Genomic DNA, 18732 nt, shown 5'->3' with positions numbered 1-18732 from the left:
AAGTGTTTTTGATGAAAATGATGTTGACTCAGCGACATAATGGGACATTCCCCAGCATCCATTTTAACTTTATTTCCTTTCAATGCTGAGCTACAAGCTGACGTAGGGCTGCCACCCATGCCGTTAACAAGGGCAATGGCGGGGGGTTGGGGTGGGTGGGGATATGTCCTGACTGCCGTCCCGGCCACGTTGCCAGCTCGAGGCCACTTGGCCTTTTTTTCATGACTCCGAGCAGGGCCAGCTGTATTCTGACTACAACCAATTTCCTTGCAGTCTATAAAGCTGTCAATCAAAATCATAAAATGGAGGCAGGGGGTGCGAGGGGCAAGGCAACAGAGGGGCGGCAATGGGGGCAATAGGCCACATGGAGGAGGAACCGTGTATAGATTTTGAATTAATTTTCACCACTAATTAATTCTACAGATTTATGTATAGATAAACAGAAAATACATTGATTAAAGGGTTGTTAAAGAAATTGAGGTGTGTAAATATATTTTTTTAATTGATGGGTAAAAGTTTATTTTGGAAGGTTCAATGACATTCAAAGAGTGATAAATAAAAAATAACAAACCTCACTTAAAAATTATTGAGTGGAAAAAGATTTGAAAAAACAAATATGTGAAATAATACATAACTTCTTGACTGTTCTGAAATTTGTCGCGTAAAATAAAATACATTTATGAACAGGCATTCCTTTGCTACCACTATGTGTTTTTTGAAAATATTTCAATACTGTAGCTAGAAAAATGTATATACATATGATAAAACTAAAATAAACCATCACACATGCAATCATTTTTGCAATTTCTTTTTTATTATTAAAGTTAAACAGACACAAATAAGTTATATTTTTGATTTTATTAGTTAGGATTCTATCAGTGTTTGAACATGAATATTTGGCGAGCTAGTACAATGTTCTACTTGGATGGCCACGCACGTACGCACACATGTATATATACATGCGCACAAACAGCTGTGTAATACTGAAAGGGAGGTGATGACGTGTGCACCTTTCCCGTGGTATGGTACTGTATATCATTCCATATAAACTCTTTCAAATATACTTCTGTCAAAATAGCCTTGACCGCTACTATGTACACTACAAAAATAAATTTTCATATAAATAAATTATATGGCATACATTTATCTTTGTAACGGAACAACAGCATACATCCAAAATGGCAGTCTGAAACAATCACTTTTTTTCTCCATTTTTACTTAAAAAAATTCTCTAAGAGCTATGATGAGACCTGTAGTGTAAAAATGTTATATCATCTTTTTCTTATCCTCCTATTTAACATTAGTAAGCACTTTATACAGATCAAAACAATAAACTGTATTGTTTTTTTATCTCATAAAATTCCCTGCATTTGTTATCCACTGGCATCACAACAACAATGGCAAAAAACATCTTATATTACACAAAAATATAAATATAGCAATTGACTGTCAAGAACAAACAAACAAAACAAATTGAATAAAATAGTTGCCAGCTATGATTTTCTCCACTAATGCCAATATGACATAGAGAGAAAACAACAAATAATAATAATAGTAATAATAATAGTAATAATAATAATAATAAAACCTTGTTCATGCAAGCAGCTGACTGGACAGAGAACATAAAAAGGAGACATATTCACACACAGAGGGGTGCTTGGGCTGTACCATTTGGCATTGAAGGGTGAGCGGGATCCAATTAGCATCGTCAAGCTAACTCCAGTTAAGTGATGTCAGAGGGTAATGATACATACACATGATGCTCAGATCATGTAGAATTTAGCCATTAGCAGGCTAGCGGGCTAAATAGCTTATTGTTTGGCCTTAAAGGAAAAAGAAACCTACATGAGGAAAGTTGTTGCTACAAGTTGAAAAATAACTGATGGCCTGGTTGGGCCAACTTATACAGTATGTGGTGTGACTATTTAGCTTATCCGCTAGGGTAGAACCAAAGTGGGGTCAGTTAGTGCCCCTACTGGTTGTTTTGAACCCTGTTCCAGAACTTTTTGAGGTGGTTTAAGGAAAGTGAAAAAAACCTGTTTGTAGATTAAATGACAAGCTTCTACAGTACGGGTGGGGAATCATATGGCTCGTTGACCATATCAGAACATTTGATGCTACCCTTTTTCTAATTGTTAATTTTTTAATTGCTGAATAAGCATTTATAATATAAGTTCATAAAAAATGTAAACCATTTTGTGCACATATTTTTTTAATGAGCATGTTACCAAAACATGTATGACAGTTTTTTTTTTTTTAAATTACGTTTCAGTGTGTACTTTTTTATTTAAGTACAGTAATTGAACCAGTACTTCTACCAGTCTTTTTTAAAAAACAAGTGCCTGTATTTCTACTTATGTACACTGTAGTGTGACTACTTTTGCCACCTTGTAGGACTTTATAAAAACTTCAATGGTTCCCCACCCTTTTCTACAAGAAAAAACAAAAAACACTGGAAAGAGAAGCTGAATGCACAAACAGGTTCCAATGTAGAGGCAGTGATTTGAAAACAAACAAATTAACAAAAAACAGCTTCATAAAAAAAAGTCTTCATATCTACTTGTCTTAAATAGCACGCATAGCGTGTGGAGTTAAAACAGTCATTGTTACAAAAACTACCACAGGTTTGTGATAAGAAGTCAGAATTCAACATGCGTACCTTTGTACAACAATCATCATTCTCACACGCACACACACACGAACACACACATGTTGTACTAGCAAACAATGCTAATGATGTTTTCCCTCATATATGAAATGAACGTAAACTAAGATGCTTGCTAACAGACCTAACACACACAACGGGTGGAATCTCAGAATCACGATATGGCATTCTGTCAACGATGGCAAGTGTATCAAAATTATGGTATTTTGTTAATGGTACCAATAGTATCACAATATCAATAATATTAGGATAATTTCTTTTTCCACAATACCAATAGTATGATACCGTAATAAACCAATAATACATATTCATAATATGGTATTTTGCCAAAAATATTAATATCACAATACAAAATCTTGCCAACAATGTTAATTATAACACGATGCACATGATCGTATGATGATATTATATTTTTTACCATTTAGACTAATATCAATTATGGTAATAATTTTTTCTATAGTTTGTTTGATATTTTTATGCATAGGTGATTTGCTTGGTTATCGTAGAAATGTATTAGGAAATGTATTAGGATATCATATCATGTCATATTACTTTGTGATGCCCACCATCATCAAATCATGTCTTCGTACACATTCCTAAATTTGCATAGTTCAAAAATGGGTTAACACACACGCACGACACACCATACAAATTGGCGGCCCCAGTCTGTTAACATGAGGACTTGCACAACTTTCTCCCTTAAAAAAAGATAGCTAATTGATTTGTTCCTATTTACATATGTATACATCTTTTTAAATATAGATAGAAATATTTTAAGACAAGAGATCATGGGATTACAGTAAAAATGAGCACCATGAGTTGAAGGGATTGGGACCATGGGCGAGCTGGGCCGGACCAGGTTATCTGCCTGTAGTCCATCTTTGGCCATGGTACGCACAAGCATACTGGAAGACAGAAAGTATTACTAAATATTATAATCTGAAATATTATTTTTAGGTTTTCTATTATCAAAATGTTTGGTGACATACCTCAGCTGGCCCTTCTGCCACTATTGTTGTCAGCTGCCTCAAACTCCAGATCCTGGAGCTCCATTGCCTCCACTGTGCTCCTTCTGGCACCCGTGTGGGGGTCCGCGGGCACGTGGGGGTCCTGGAAGGAAGATTGGGGCTCCTCCTGGCGGTAAGCGTCTGTCGCAGCGTACCCCGGGTAAGAGGAGCCAGGGGGGTGGACAGCGACGGTGACGGAGGCCGACGCCGTCACCGTGGTGATGGGCTGGCCATAAGGATTGGGGTGGTGTGGGGGGACGCGCCCCCGGTGGCCCGCAAAGTGTTCCCTGTGGCTATGGGCGCCGGCCTCGGTGGAGGTTTCAAAAGCGTCCGTGCGCGGGCGGCCTGGGGGCGGGGCCTGCCGGTGCTGCTGGGTCTTGGGGTCCCTGGCACGCTGAGAAGCGCTGGGGCCTGGTCCTGCATTACAACCCTGAGACTGCAAGAAAAACATTGTCAAGTCTTTTACTCATAGTATTAATTACAAGTTATTTGGAGTTATTTAGAAGGTGCATATGGGCATTTTATATTTTAATGAATATTGGGGAAAAACAACATACATTTAAAAATAATCTGGTATATGCATGTATTTTACATTTTTAGAAAAATAAAGGAAAATTCAAAAGCTAATTCTTTGTTACGAATTCTCTTAAACAAGTATGAGCTTGTTTTTTATTCGATCCAATATTTATAGGTATTATTTCAAAAAGCAATTTTGGAAAATAACATATTTTTGTTGCATTTCTTCGACAAATATTTTTTAAACTTTTGTTTTTATTTTAAAATCTCTTCATATATTAGTAGATAATCGAAAGATGAGAAATATACTGCAATTATTAGTGATGATTTAAAAAAACAAATGTTTTAAGCCAGATAAAGATGCTTTTTTATTTCACAATTGCTCTTTTTTGTATTTTGAAAATAATTTTACATTATAGAAAATATAAAAGCTATATTTACTGTTAAATACTATTTTTGTTTTGTTTTAGAACTCCCTTTTTAAATGACAATGAACAATTCATTGCAACAAAGATCAGTGAATGGACAAACGGAAACCCATCGTGTAGTCTTACCGAGGACACAATATAGGCTGTGGGATCGGGCTGCCTGGTCGAGCGCCTGTGCCCTGATCCCGCTCTCCTTTCCTCTTCTGTCCTGGGTATCCTGCCCCTGCTGGTGGGGAGGTGGTACTGCTGCTGTTGTTCCTGGGATCCAGCCTGTCCCCTGTTGTCGCTCGGCAGTTCCTGGTTGACACCCGATGTACTGCTGTTGGAGCTGTACTCGGAATCGGACGAGTCCGAGGCTGCTGCCGAGGTGGCCGAGGCCGAGGCTGTAGGGCGGGGTCGGACGGAGAAGCGGACCACGTGGGGTGGCGACTCCGGGGTGGGTAACCTGCTGCGACCATCCACTGGAGACACCTAAAATAAATTGGTCAAATATATTGTTAAAGGCTGGTCCGACATACTTTGCGCCTGTATTTTTTCCTAGTTTGTTTAAATGCTTGCCTCAGGATAGGGCCCAAAGTAGGACAGTAAAACGGGAAGAAGGACCAGTCCGTTCAGAACTCCCAGAACAGTTAGGATGGCCAATACTGCAAAGAAATACCTGCAAGCACAACCCACACTAAAGTCAAGTTCCAAATTCAGAATTAACTAACAACACAGGGGAAATGTACAATATCTTCCAACATACAGTAGAGCAACTTTTTCTCAAACTTATGAATTTTTATTCTAAAATTATTGCATATACGTTTTTCATCATGTAGTTTCTATTTTAAATAGCATGTAGACAAAAGAATAATGTTGTTGCTAAGACTGCTCAGGAGATTTACTTCATATTAACTTATAAGTTCTTCTGTACAACGCACTTGTATGCGCTCATCTGAAACATGCCAGTTATAAAAAAATATGAATTGAAACAAAGCAGACTCCAATTAAAAAAAAAATAAAATAACCCACAAACCACAGACATTTAGACATGCCCGACCACGAGCACCACATGAAAGCAAACTCACTTAACCCCCCTTACACATTGAGGCATGCACTTTGTGTATTTGGAGCAAAACAGAAATGTACCTGATGGGATTTTAAGTCCGGCTAAAAGAGGGTTAGTCTTTAAGATGCCACGGAGAGAAGAGAAAGAGGAAGCATAATTAGCCAGCGCAAGTTAATTCAAAGAGTGATGTATTGTGAGGGGGTTGGGGGCTGACTGGGTGTAAGGGCGCTCTCTCTTGAGTGTGTGTGTGTGTGTGTGTGTGTGGTGTGTGTAAGCAAAACATGGAGAAAACAAAGCAAGAAGGAATGTGAAGGGAGGAGGCGCGGGGTAAAAGAGGGGCGACGAGGGGGCCTCCTTCTCTTAAGAAAGTGAATGGAGTGAGGGGTATAGAATTTAGAAGCTACAACAATTTAGTGGAGGAGGAAGGAGGAGCTCCGTGTCCCTCTACCTCCTCCACCTTCAACCCCCCCCTGTCTTTTATTTCATTCCCTCGCTTTTCTCCACCTTCTTTCCTAGCTAAGCCACTGTGACATACCCGGGCCACTCCAAAATCTCCACCGTCTGCTTAAATCTCCAACGTATCAGGTAAGAAACACCCCTCTTACTCTCTCAAGCTGCCATCATTAGCTGGAGGTCTCTCTCAGAGTTACACTTGGCCCATGAACCACTTCACTCATCTCCAAACAGGACCCTAACAAAGCTGCCATTTTGTGACAATGCAAATAAAACATGCACATGTCAAATCATATTTGTTTGCCATCCATGCTGTCGGTGGACGAGTGAAAAGTGAATCTGAAATATGTGAGGAATTACTGTAATCCAAACTACAATTATGATTGTGCTCCACACCGTGTGGGGTAAAGGCTACATCACCTTTAGAAGGCGCACACGAGCGCACACTCACGTCCGTGTGCGGCCTACATATCGGGGTCCAGTGCCCCCGACGAGCTGTTTGGAGTGAAAACATTCACAGGGTTGACGGGAGAAAGTCAGGGAAACACTCCCAGCAAGAAAATACGAGCGGGGCCTTGTTGTTAATGCGCCGTCTCGGAGCGCTGCTTTGTTTGCTCACTCAACAGCAGAACGTTCCAAACGGAGGCCCGGAAAGCAGAGCGCGCCGCTGGAGGTGAGGAGAGAAGTGTCCGTGGGGTCTACCGGTGTGTGTGCGTGCGTCCTAGCTGGAAGGCACGCCATCGTTGACCCTCATGATTAAGAGGTCAGAGAGCAGGTCGGAGGGAGGGATGGCGGCATTGGTGTGCGTGCACATGACTTAAGTTTGCATGTTCGGAGGTCACATGGAGCACAGTGCTGCCTTTTCTTAAAGGAGCAGGCCGGGCAAATTACACGGCCAGCCCGTGTTGCGGCTTCACGCAACCCGACGTGGATGTTAAATTACTCTCTGAGCTCACTGGAAACTTCTCATAATGCTCTTTGGCCGTGCGAACGTATAGAACGGCGTACCAACTTCGGCGTCAGTTAAGCCGCTGCCTTCGCAGACTCTCCACTTACTCGAGCAACCACCAACACAGAGCCCCCACAGTGTGTCGGCTTTAATTTCCACTTCTCTGGGCTTTCCACAGCTGCGCTCTTAGCCCCCCCACCCGGTGCCTCCACACCCTACGTTTATAAATGTCTAGCGAGGGTTGTTAAAATGAGCTGAAAGAGATTTCAAAAGCCAGAAAGGACTTTTCTGCTTTTCCAACAAAACCTCGCCGTCCCCTTTTCATTTTGCATGCCCCCCTTTTACTCTCTCCAGCGTTCCTTCTCGTGACCTTCAACTCTTTATCCGACAGGTATGGGAGACACAAAAGGTGTTCTTTGGGTAGCTGCAAGAAGAAAGGATTACAGGGGGAATGAGAAGGGGAGGAAGCCCTCATGCATGACCAGCATCTCAGGTAGATTCCAGGGCGGCAAGCAGGTTGAGACATGGTCTCAGTGGTCTGCTGACGCCACGCAGACCCCGATAAAGCGTTCCACGTAGGGGCGATCCTGTCAGCGTACAACCTTCCGTATCCATAAGTGTTGACGTGCGCTCACCTGACAATGAAATCGAACTCGGAGCCCGCGAGCATCAGAACGCCCAACAACGTTGAGAAGGCACCGTCGAGCACCGGCGCAAACATATGCTCCAGAGCCAGCACTGCCCGCTTGTGACGGTCCCCTATGGCTGTCAGGAAGGCCTTCAACACACACAAAAACATCTCTCACCCTCAAGCTCACATTGCTATGCACAAAAATGTAGACTGGAAGCGCGTACCAGGGCCACGTGGACGGTGAACTCCACTCCGATGCCCACCGAGGCGATGAGGATGACCACGGGGACGGCGCTCAGCTTGATCCCCATCAGCCCCATGAAGCCAAACAGTTCCACTGTCATGAGAGACAGAACCAGCACCTACAGGACACAGATGCCAGAGCAGGGGTGGTAAATAGAAGGACTTAAAAGATTTGCTTCTACATCCAGTCTGTAGTGATCTGTTGCAGAGACAGATGCGTGTACAGTATGCTCTTACAGATGTGTACTACCAGCACATGTGTGAGAAATGTGTGTGTCTGTATGGAGGCCAGTGAGAAGAGAAGGACATGAGGCTGGACTAAATGCCATTATCAGCTGACAGGTATCAGGTTACATGGGGCCCAAATCCTTTGAAGAAAGTGTGCAACGGAGGGAACTGTGTGTGCCAGAATATACTACATACATAAATTTCCATGAGCAGGATTTTGGAGTGCATGATGCTTTTTGTTCATTGATGAGGAGTCCGCAGACAAATAAGTGAGATGGGCTTAAACGAAGCTTCATTTAGTGACGGTTGAATATGACACTCCTTCATAACCTGTCCTTTGATTTTGCTTGTAAAACTGGGCGGATAAATATGAGGGCAGTTCCTCCCATCCCAGTCCAAGGACTCGGGTGGCCAAGGCGGCCGCCTGCCATAAAATACAGCTCACTGCCAGAGAGAAAAAACAGAGCTATATGTGCGTATGTGTTTGTGTGTGAATTATGTCGCGGTGTGTTTATGCGTTCAACCACATACGTTCGCCTGCGTGTCTCCGTAGAAACACCGCCATGGACAGGAAAGAGGAGTCGGGTGGATTGGAAATAAAATCAAACTTTTTTTTCTAGGTTTAAAAGTCTCCTTTCACTGTCTATTTAGTGTCCGGGAGTGTTAGTGTAGACTAAACAGCACAAGATAAACATTGGTGACTGGGCCTACAATAACACTCAGCAGTTGCGTCTTCCTTCCTTGCGCTTCTCTTAGAGATGCCCACTGGACCACACAGGGGAAAAAAAGCCCAAAATATAGAGCGCAAGACAATCTGCCAACTAAACATTGCTCTCTGCACATTTGAAAAATTCATCATCATTTTGACGCTACCTCCTTGGTGGTTTTAGTAGTGTTCTTTTTTTAAACTGCACAACTTTCTTTTTTTTTACATTTTAATAAAGGCCTATCATTATTTATGACACATTGAGGCACAATTAGACTACAGCCACTTTAGTAGTGTTGCAATATTTTATAGCGTTAAAGTACAATCAAGAAAATAAACAATTAATAAATATTTGTTCAATTTGTCATGATGGCATTTTTCACCATGGATTAGTGTGCTGCTTCGTATTGGTTTGGGGACGGTAGAAAATTAACTTATAACGATCTCGACTGCCTTAGAAGAGGATCTCTGGATGCCGCCCTCAATAATTCTCACCCAGCATGTATTGAGTGTGCGCAGTACTCACAATGACACCGGCGGTCCACGGGTTGAGCAGGAACAGGGCGCACACCAGGAAGGTGCAGGCGAGCACCACGCTGATGGAGAGCAGGAGCCAGTGGCGAAGACTGACGTACTGCTCCCAGAAGAGGAAGGGATAGCCGTTGGGGTAGGAGGGCAGGCCTTGGCGACTGTAGTTGCTGCAGATGGCCCGCACGCTCTCGATGGCCTCCACAAACTGCGGCGTCTCCCGGAGCCCATTGAGGTAGAAGGGGAACTGTGCGTATTCGATAGGCTCGGCCGCCGGGACTAAAGAATGAAAAAAGCAATAGCACGGCGTTAAACAATTTCTGTAGAATTGCTCAGATGCTAATATGATAACATTTAGTGTAGAACCTTGGTTTTCACACAATTCAGTTTTTAATTTTGTTTTCCCCCCATTTCAATGGTCGACCAAAAACGTGGGTCTCAGCCATTTGTTTCCCGCAAGGCGTATTTCAAGTTTTATGAAGAAGTCAAGGCAATAAACATTCCCGGTCTGCATGGCAACATCAGCATAGCATATCCTGTCAAAGATCAGAACCCCAAGAAAAAAAACCATGCAGATTTTGGCCACATGGCGGCTTACTTAGCAGTGGCACTCAATAAACAAGCATAAAATAGTTTCAGCACGACCACTAAATAAGCAACCTTGGGGCCAAAGAAAGTGTGGTGAACCTTATGTAATACCGCTGTGCTTTTATTTTGAAGGACTGTTTGTACATGTGCTGCTGAGTAGACTGGTCAGCTGCTATAATTATTATATATGTAATGTATTTGTTGTTAATATTTTTGAGTATCTGGAAAGGATATATTAGATTTACATTACTGTCGTGAGAAATATTGCATTGTTTTTTGTACAATTCAGTTTTAGGCAGACATTCTGGAACAAATTAATCTGAAAACTGTAGATGTCTTGAACGAGTGGGAAAGTTCAAAGTAGGAAGGGTTTGCGTTAGTCAACAAAAGTAAAATCAAAGATAAATCAGCAACATATTCTTTTCAATTTGCAAATTTTGTCCTGTCACGCGCAATACTGAAAAATGTTAGAATTTGGGGAACGTCGCCAATACTTTCCAAAATATCACAAATAAGATGACTACTTTGAAGTTGGAATGTTTTTTTAGCATTCATGTATTCATAGTAGTGATATTTTTTACTAATTTTGGATTATTCTTGGATAAACCACCAATACCAAGCTGTGGAGCAGCTTTAACTGTGTGTGTGCGCGCACGTGTGTGTGGTGGGGGTGGATGGAACAGTGTGAAACAGAGCTTCATTGAGTCCAAGCCAGCTAGTTTGTGGGCCAGTCGGCCTAATGAGGGCCTATCAGTTCCAGACATGGCCGAGTGTCAGCGCTAACGTTGAACCGCTGTAATTACAAATATCACAATCAGTGCCATTACCCCACACTAATTGAAGTGCTATGAAACATCATAAAAATACATAATGCATAATCTTGTGTAGTGCTCCTCTGTGTGTCTGTAGGGCTATTTTTATTGTACTGAGCCATCCTGTTTTATCGTCAATTACTTTGCTAGCCAAAACAGCAGCACCCGCAATATCCAGATGAGTTTGCAGGTATGTGTGGAATCACACACCGGTTTAAGACTAAGAATTAAGACTGAGATGTCACACCACAATGTTGTGTGGGCAAAGTTCTAATAATTTGTGACAATGAGGCACGTTTACTTACTGCTGAGGCGTGTCTCGGGCATGGAGTCGGTGCGGTCGTGCAGCCACTCGGGAGGATGCGGGCGGATATTGGCCTGCGAGGCGGCATAGGCCACCGGATCGTTGCTGACCCAGGCCGTCAGGTAGATGTAGAAGGCTCCGGGGTTGATGATCCCGTCGGCGTCCACAAGCCTGTGACGTGTCAGCTGGCAAAACAGACAGAGCAATTGAGCCCCGAGTTCTAAATCTTTTGACAGACTTACAATTCTGTGTTGTTTTATTGGAAATACTAGTGTAACATGGACATGAGAAAATATTGAAGCAAGAGGACGTGCTGAATTGAAAACAGTGTGACCACAGAAATGCATATTTAAGCACATGAGTGAGGGCAAGAGGACGAGTGAAGCTCTCAAAATAAAATTCAAATATTAGTTCATCTATCTTTCCAACTGATGGATGGGGGAGATGCCTAAGGGGTTTCATTTTTGAAAATTCCCGACAAGCTCACCTCTTCCCAGAATTATCATGCCACATTAAATCCTGGAAATACCCCACTTTGGATTTATTCTCTCAACCGTGAAAGAGGTGAGGCCTTTATTTCTATGCAATGCATTTTGAGGATCATATTGAATAATGTTACCGGCATACAGTAATACAATTTACCTTGGAATTTTAGAACAAAATAAAATGCAGCATTATGGCAAAAAGTCAAAAGGAACAGCTCTGAGAATCAGAAAGACAGATAATCATTTATGTACAACTAATAGTGTATCTTTGTTCATCTATCAATGCAATCAACAGGTAGTTGAATGAAATGCTCTTCCACTAGATGGCAGAACATCCAATAACCAACTCATCCACCTGTTCCCATAATGGCTTTGTGTTCAACTCAACATGTCCAGAGTTAATTTGAGAGTGAAACATTTTTGTTTGGTGGCAACTTGTGAGATTTCCAAAGTTAAATAGGTGTTTTGGCTCAATAAAAGTTGGAAAACACTGGCTAACTGAAACATTAATAAATAATGCAAGAGCATGGAACTTCATTGCAATTATTATCCATGTTTCTCCTGATAGCAAAGACGAGGCGCCTATCGGAGAGTTTTTATTAGCCCTAAGCCAAGTCTACGACTTCTATAAAATACGACAGACTTTTTTCCCTTACAAAAAGATTCCGTTGTATTTAGTCAAGAGTAAAGTAAAGGCTCTTGTTTCTGGCCTCCCATGTGGAGGCAAATGAGTGTAACCTTGCAATGGGAGTTAGAAGCTTTACTATACATTGCGCTGCCACTCTCCCTCTACTCAGCCGTAAATTCCTCCTTCAAGGGAGGAAGGGAAAGGTTGGGGGGGTTAGCCGTACTAATGGGCTTAGGTAGATGTTCTTTTTCTTTTTTTTTTGTGAAGTAAAAAAAATTTGCTTGAGTTAGCGTAACAATAAAAAAAATTGGCTGGAGTCCCTGAGCCCGTCTGTGTGTAGTTAACCTGGTTGTTAACACTGAAGGAAATGCCACCCAGCAAATGGAGGAGAGCAATAAAAATAACACGACATCTGTACAAATGTTGCTTGTGCTTGCTTCTCCTGACCCCCTACACACAATGCCTGGCGCTGTGGACAAACGTAGCTCCAGAGAGAAGGCACAACAGACGCACACCGAGCAGCGTGAAAAGGAACCATGTGCTTCGACTTCTCTGGTTGAAAGGGGATGCGGTAGCGGTACGTGAGGAGAGGGGAAAGGGCGGAGGATTCCGGAGCGTTTTGGTGAAGCTGAACAACAGGAAATGCAACGACCTTAAGTTGTCAAGGATGCAGGAACTGATGTAAGAGGGATGTAGTGTACTGCACATGAACATGAGAAAATGAAAAAATTGCGCTGCCATTTAATTAATTACTTTGTATGTTACCAAATCACAATTAAAGAGGTCTTGTGTATGTCCTTCTTGTTGAGCAGAGTTGGGATGCTAACAAAGAGCAATTGATGGAGACAAAATTTTTCTGGATTTACTTCTCGGTTAGGAGACTTTTATTTAATCTCAGGGGATATAAGAGCCCCTGCCAAAAAGTGGAGAAGGTGTAGTTAAGACAGATCTTGAGGGTAAGCTAATGCTAGCATGTGTATTTTTTATCGTTTTTGTCCAATTTCAATGAGCAGCAGTGGTTTAATTCTCCCATATGGTATTAACATCTCCTTTTATGGGCCATTGACAGAGGTTCGCATTTTGGTCCTGCCGAAGAGGAGGCATGATGTTAATCCCACTCTGTGAGGCTATCCGGACCTCCCGTTGAGAACTTTGCCGGTGTCATTTCCTCTCCAGTTCCGCACTGGATGTAAGCTTATTTGAGTGGAGGTATTAACTCAGCAGCATCTCAGACACTCATCACCAACGATGATGAAGCCTCTTTAGAAAAGCCACAAACAGCTTATCAGTTCAGGGAAAAAATCAGTTTCAGCCAGCAAAAAAGTCAATTTTCGATAATATGCCCCCTTTAAAAGAAGCGACCCTGAACTGTAGAATGCACGTTAATGCGATCGCTTGGATGAGATCTGGTCGTAGTTTCACGCAACAGCTTCTTTGTGCTAGGCTTCGGAATCCCAGACAAAGTGTTAAGCTGACAGGCCGCATGCTACGAGGAGACATCCCGCTGTCGGAATCCCTCACGCACATTCATCCATCACACGCTAACGCACGGCAAGAGTTAATAGGTTTTTCAGAAGGCGGGCCGAGGGTCCCAGTGAGAGCTTTAAATTCCTGAGCTCGGTAAAGTCATCACAAAGCGCGAGACGATGAGGGAAGACAGACAAGGAGGGGGGAGAAGGAGGGGGGGTGCGAGTTTGCAAGGTGGGCGTCGTTCGGCTTGGCCCAATCAAACGGCCGCTTCACAGGCAGACCGCGTCTCGTATGACAGCTGAAGCTTACCAGGTTTTGGTTGATGGGCTTGTCTCTGCGTCCGGTCTGCACCAGAAGCTTGTACGCCAAGACGCCGTCGTCAGAGCCGTTCTTGTAGTTGTTGAGAGTGATGCGGCCGGCCTCCCAGTCCTTGTCGAATGCCTGCTGCAAACCTGCGAGATCACACACGTGCACAACTCAACACCGGAAACTTCAACTGTATCCTTGACTAACAAGATTGGCTGATTTAATATGATAACTGGCCCCGAACCACCTTGGAAAAAGCTGAAAATGTTATGTTTTTTATTCATAGAGACCATTAGGGGGAAATATTAAGAACATGTGTCCCTTTCTCTTCATCCATATGTGCCTGCGCCGCGCTCTCCCAACGCTCACACCGAGGGCCGACTGCGGGAGATGTTGTTTTGGGTCTCGTTCCTCGGGCCTGTCTGGCTCCAATTTGTCCCGCCATTGCACACATCAATATCGCGCACACAAGCTCTCTCTGTGTGGTTTACACACGCATGCACATACACACTGCGTGCGCACAATCTCCACAGGACAAAGTCAGCCAGTCCACGTCCCTATTGTACGTGACTTAACAGAATTTATACAATTGCTTTCTTTGGCTGTCACAAACAATGTCACGAGACGTTTTGCATGAGTAAACCTCATTAAACCTCAGTTCAGCGAGAATTAGAGGATTAACTGTCGCTTTTTCTTTTGTCCAACTTTACCGGATTTACTGACTGTGTCGCAGATGGGTGAAGAAAATTGGACTCCTGTTGTTCTAATCTCATTTCATGTAATATCAACAGTACCTTTCAGCCAGTCCCTGAAGTAGTCAAGCCACATGGGGGGCAGCTGTCCATTATCCTCCTTCAGCACGTAGCGGACGGTGCGGAACCTGCGGTGCAGCTGGTGCAGGAGCGGCTGTTTGTGAGCATAGTCGGCCCGCTGCGTCACCACGTACATGTTGTAGAAGGAGAAGAACTTGAACTGGGCGCCGATGAAGTCATACTCGCTGGTCTCCCGCGGCACAATGTCGGTCAGCTCCAGGCCGTCCCGCACCTGGGTGGTGCCGTACAGGCTGACCCCCAGGAGGCAGAGGAAGAGCACGATCACCACCACCTGCAAGAGCAATGGCCGGTTAACTTGGAAAAGTGAAAGAAAATCCAAGGTTTTTTGTACTTCGAGGAAGGAAAGCGGAACACGCGCCACGGCATATTTTCGAAAGCAAAGCGCTTGCACCCTCAGTAACAGTCACTTGCGGTTACATCTCCTTCTAAAAGGGGTTTGTATAATCTTGTATACAAAGCCTGTGATCATCTGACCATGTGTTGCCAGATTTGGCTAATAGTCGTGGATCAAAGAGCGCAGATGGAATAAACTGGAATGTTCCTTTTGGCCGTTTGGCAGCAGGGAGAGGATTGCGCATGAAATAATTTGCTAAAGTGGAGAAATATTTGACAGCACGATAAAAAGACAAAGAAAAGATTCTGTAATGATGTCAAGTACAGGCCACCAGATGATTTGAGTTGTGCGAGTGTTTTGAGAGGGCCGGCCACCCACTAGACTGAGGTCAGACTGTGTGTGATTCAGATAGGACATGACTCCAGATTTCCTCCTACTCTGTCATGAGCTCTGGTGACTAACGCTCCTCGTTCAAACTCCCACACGCTCACACAGAAGCCACTCTGCTCACCTTGGTGGTGGACTGCAGCAGAAAGGGAGCGTAGTGCCTCTCAGCAAAAGAAGCCAGTGTCCAGCGGGTGCAGGGGGGGTCCATGCACCTCGGGCCATGGGAGGCCTCCCCGAACTGGGAGATCAAGTCACGTGTGGAGTTGTTATTCTCTGGAATCTGGCTTCCCTCAGGGGAATCTGGCTGAGGGACTGCCCCCGTAGCAGCAGCCGGGGCCCCGGGGTGACGATACCGAGCTGTCCGGTGACTCCGCCTCCCGCTGTTGTTATTGTTATTGTTGTAATAGTCACTGCGAGGGTTGCTGCGGCCGGGAGGCGGGTTGATGGGCTGCACGGAGATCTCGGACCGGGGCTCGGCTGTGGTGTAAAAAGCCTGCGTGCGGGGGTCGTACTCGGTCCGGAGCTGAACGGTGGATTGCATGGTGATCTGGGTCTGCTGGGCAAAGCTGTGACTGCTGTAGGATGGCGGCGGGCTGTAGCTGGGCGGAGGCGTGTGGTATGAGGGGAGCGCCGTGCGGTAGGATGGCGGAGGGCTGTAGCGACTCCCGTCTGATCCATCCAGGTACGCCTGAGGCTCCATCTGGATCACACGGTTGGCACAAGGGCTGCAAAGACAGACACGTTAGAACTCAACAAACGAGACCCTGTAAAAGCTGGCATTTTTATGCCTTGTTTTCTCCATGGTGTTGTTTGGTTTAAACAGCACAAACATGGAATGGGGGCGTGAAGTTGACAGTATAAGTAGCAATTTTCCAATATTGAAGCAACAATTTCAAGTGTCTCTCAGAAGTGTTTGGCAAAACAAACAAATTGGACCAACTTCCCAGAATAGCTTGGGTTCAACCTGGGAGGTGCCGTTGGAGTTGTTCTTTTTGGTACCGCTCTTGAATTGGCTCTCATTCACTTATGCAGGTGTACCGAATGTTGTGTTTTCAGAAAAATGAGGAGCTGAGCCAACGAGGATTTGACTTTGTGTGTGTGTGTTTAGACTATGCACATCTGTGCGAGGACAGCGCCAAAAAGCATGCCCAGACTGGCAGCGAACTGGCGAGGCTTTCACAACAAAGGCCAGGGCAGACAACCAGCAAATAAAGCAAACCATCAGACAGTACGAGACAACTTGAGAAGTCATTAGGGTAAAAAGGCTGCGTGGGTCAGACATAGTCACTGTCAGAAACTAGTTTGTGTGCGCAATCCAAACCTGTGAAAGCAGCAGAAAATGTCGAAGCGTCTGTCTTCTCGTCGGTAGAGGTCCATGCTGAGGATGGCGGGGAAAATGAGCAGGACCATGGCAAAGTTAAACACCACCACCACTGCAGCCTGCCGGGAACACACAAAACTTTCTTAGCCTTCCTGAAAAGTCACTTTAACAAAAGAAAGAAAATAGGGATTAGGGAATGCTTGCTGCTGATTTAGTACATGTTTGGGTTACCATTTTAATTGTTTATGAGGGAAAGTATTTTAACATTTTTGGCTACCTTCGCTTCATGAGATGTCGTAGACATATTAAAAATAGCTCTCACTGAAAACTATGACCACAATAGACACAAGAATATCTTTGGCCACATCACTTTTGCTGCTACAACATACTAAAACTATAATAGGATTACTCTATTATTACATATATTTTTATAGTATTGTTTTTCTATCATTAATTGCCCTCATTAATTATGATAGCTAGAAATCCCAAACCAATAGAACAGGACTAATAATCAATACATTTGATGTATTATGAAATCAATGTATGTGTACTTATAAAATAAATATCCCAATCACAACTAAACTTTTTGTTTTTGAACAGTTTAAAAAAATCTAAATAGTACATTTACAACATATTAGGAATAAAGAAGTTTTTAATTTATGATAAGAATAAGCCTATGTCAAGGGGAACATATTGCTATGAAAAATGTAATCCAAGTAGGTGCAGTATTGCGGTTGACTTTGTGAAGTCGGTGCACTGAGCGCAGGAGGATCATGATAATGATGGGGAGAAGTTGAAATGGGCTGGGGCGCTGCCCGGTGCGTAATCTGGGACTTGCTCGGCTGCCAGACCGCTACACACAAAACACACCCGATAGGCACATAGTCTTGTGCGAGACCACCCAAGGAGTCAAGAGGCCTGAGATGAGGTGCAGACAACTCTTACACACCAAAATATGCACTACAAAAACAGCAACACAAAAAAATGCTTCTCCACACACAGACTCACAAACATCTGTGCCCGCCCCCTCATTCCTCTGCTCACTATGCAGTCAGGAGTAATGTGAGAGACAACAAGAGACAGCGTGCAAAAACAATTCATTCTCAATTGGCCCACTAATGTCCAGACTGATCCCCTATGACTCCAAACACACACACACACAAACACACACACACAAGTTGACCGCTCGCTGACCTCCGAGTGGGAAGATTTACCATCACATCTGTCTTCCACACATGAAACGTGTGTGTTCCACTGTGCGTCTTTGTGCCGTTATCTGGACACAATTGCCTGCCCTTTACTGACACGGGGAGGGAAGCTAATGAAGACAGGAAGCAGGAAGTGCTTCTTGCTGCAGGAGATACACGCTCCCTGGACAAAAATATTGGGACATGTGGAACATGGATTCGCCCAATCGGGGAGTTTTTCCAGATGTCAAAGAGTGTCTGTGGGGAATTTTTGTCCATTCATCCTGACCACGTGCTATATAAGAGTGCCTGAAAAGTGTCAAAAGCGAGCAGAGCCATGGCGATCCCGCGGGAGGGGAAAGAGTGCAAGAGCGCTATGATTGGTCGCTGCACAGGCAGAGGAAGCGTACATAAGAATGGATGCTATGTGCATTAGGCATGTGCTGCTAAATGCAAGTGTGAGCTTACAATGAAGCAGCCTGTGTGCGACCCATGGGGTAAATAGATCATGTTTGACAGAGTGGCTGTACTAAAGCCATCCATCCACACATGCTAATACTCACTCTGATGAAATCTGGCCTCTGCGCGCATGTGTTACAAGATCACTATTTCCTATGCTACATGAATAAAGACAGCAATATAGTTTTGTTTTAACTTCAAATAAACAAATACCAA

At 43.8% G+C, this 18732-nt stretch overlaps 1 protein-coding gene across 1 annotated transcript in view; it reads right to left on the bottom strand.

The window, feature by feature from the left end:
* Positions 1 to 839: 839 nt before the first annotated feature.
* ptch1 (patched 1) overlaps positions 840 to 18732 on the bottom strand; it is a 40239-nt gene continuing 22346 nt past the window's right edge. Inside the window, exons 14-25 of the mRNA XM_088376630.1 lie at positions 16871 to 16989; positions 15674 to 16274; positions 14790 to 15099; positions 13999 to 14141; positions 11108 to 11291; positions 9401 to 9681; positions 7922 to 8059; positions 7702 to 7844; positions 5175 to 5274; positions 4743 to 5087; positions 3655 to 4108; positions 840 to 3570 (exon numbers count right to left, since the gene is read on the bottom strand). Of these exons, the coding sequence (XP_088232756.1) occupies positions 3656 to 4108; positions 4743 to 5087; positions 5175 to 5274; positions 7702 to 7844; positions 7922 to 8059; positions 9401 to 9681; positions 11108 to 11291; positions 13999 to 14141; positions 14790 to 15099; positions 15674 to 16274; positions 16871 to 16989 (2817 nt within the window). The 3' untranslated portion in view covers positions 840 to 3570; position 3655. The remainder of the gene's footprint in view (positions 3571 to 3654; positions 4109 to 4742; positions 5088 to 5174; positions 5275 to 7701; positions 7845 to 7921; positions 8060 to 9400; positions 9682 to 11107; positions 11292 to 13998; positions 14142 to 14789; positions 15100 to 15673; positions 16275 to 16870; positions 16990 to 18732) is intronic.

The sequence above is a fragment of the Syngnathus floridae genome, chromosome 5, assembly GCF_059516105.1.
Source record: "Syngnathus floridae isolate MCC-2025c chromosome 5, RoL_Sflo_1.0, whole genome shotgun sequence".
In the NCBI taxonomy this organism is placed as follows: domain Eukaryota; kingdom Metazoa; phylum Chordata; class Actinopteri; order Syngnathiformes; family Syngnathidae; genus Syngnathus; species Syngnathus floridae.
The sequence above is the reverse complement of the archived record's forward strand: the minus strand, read 5'-3'. Positions and strand labels throughout refer to the sequence as shown.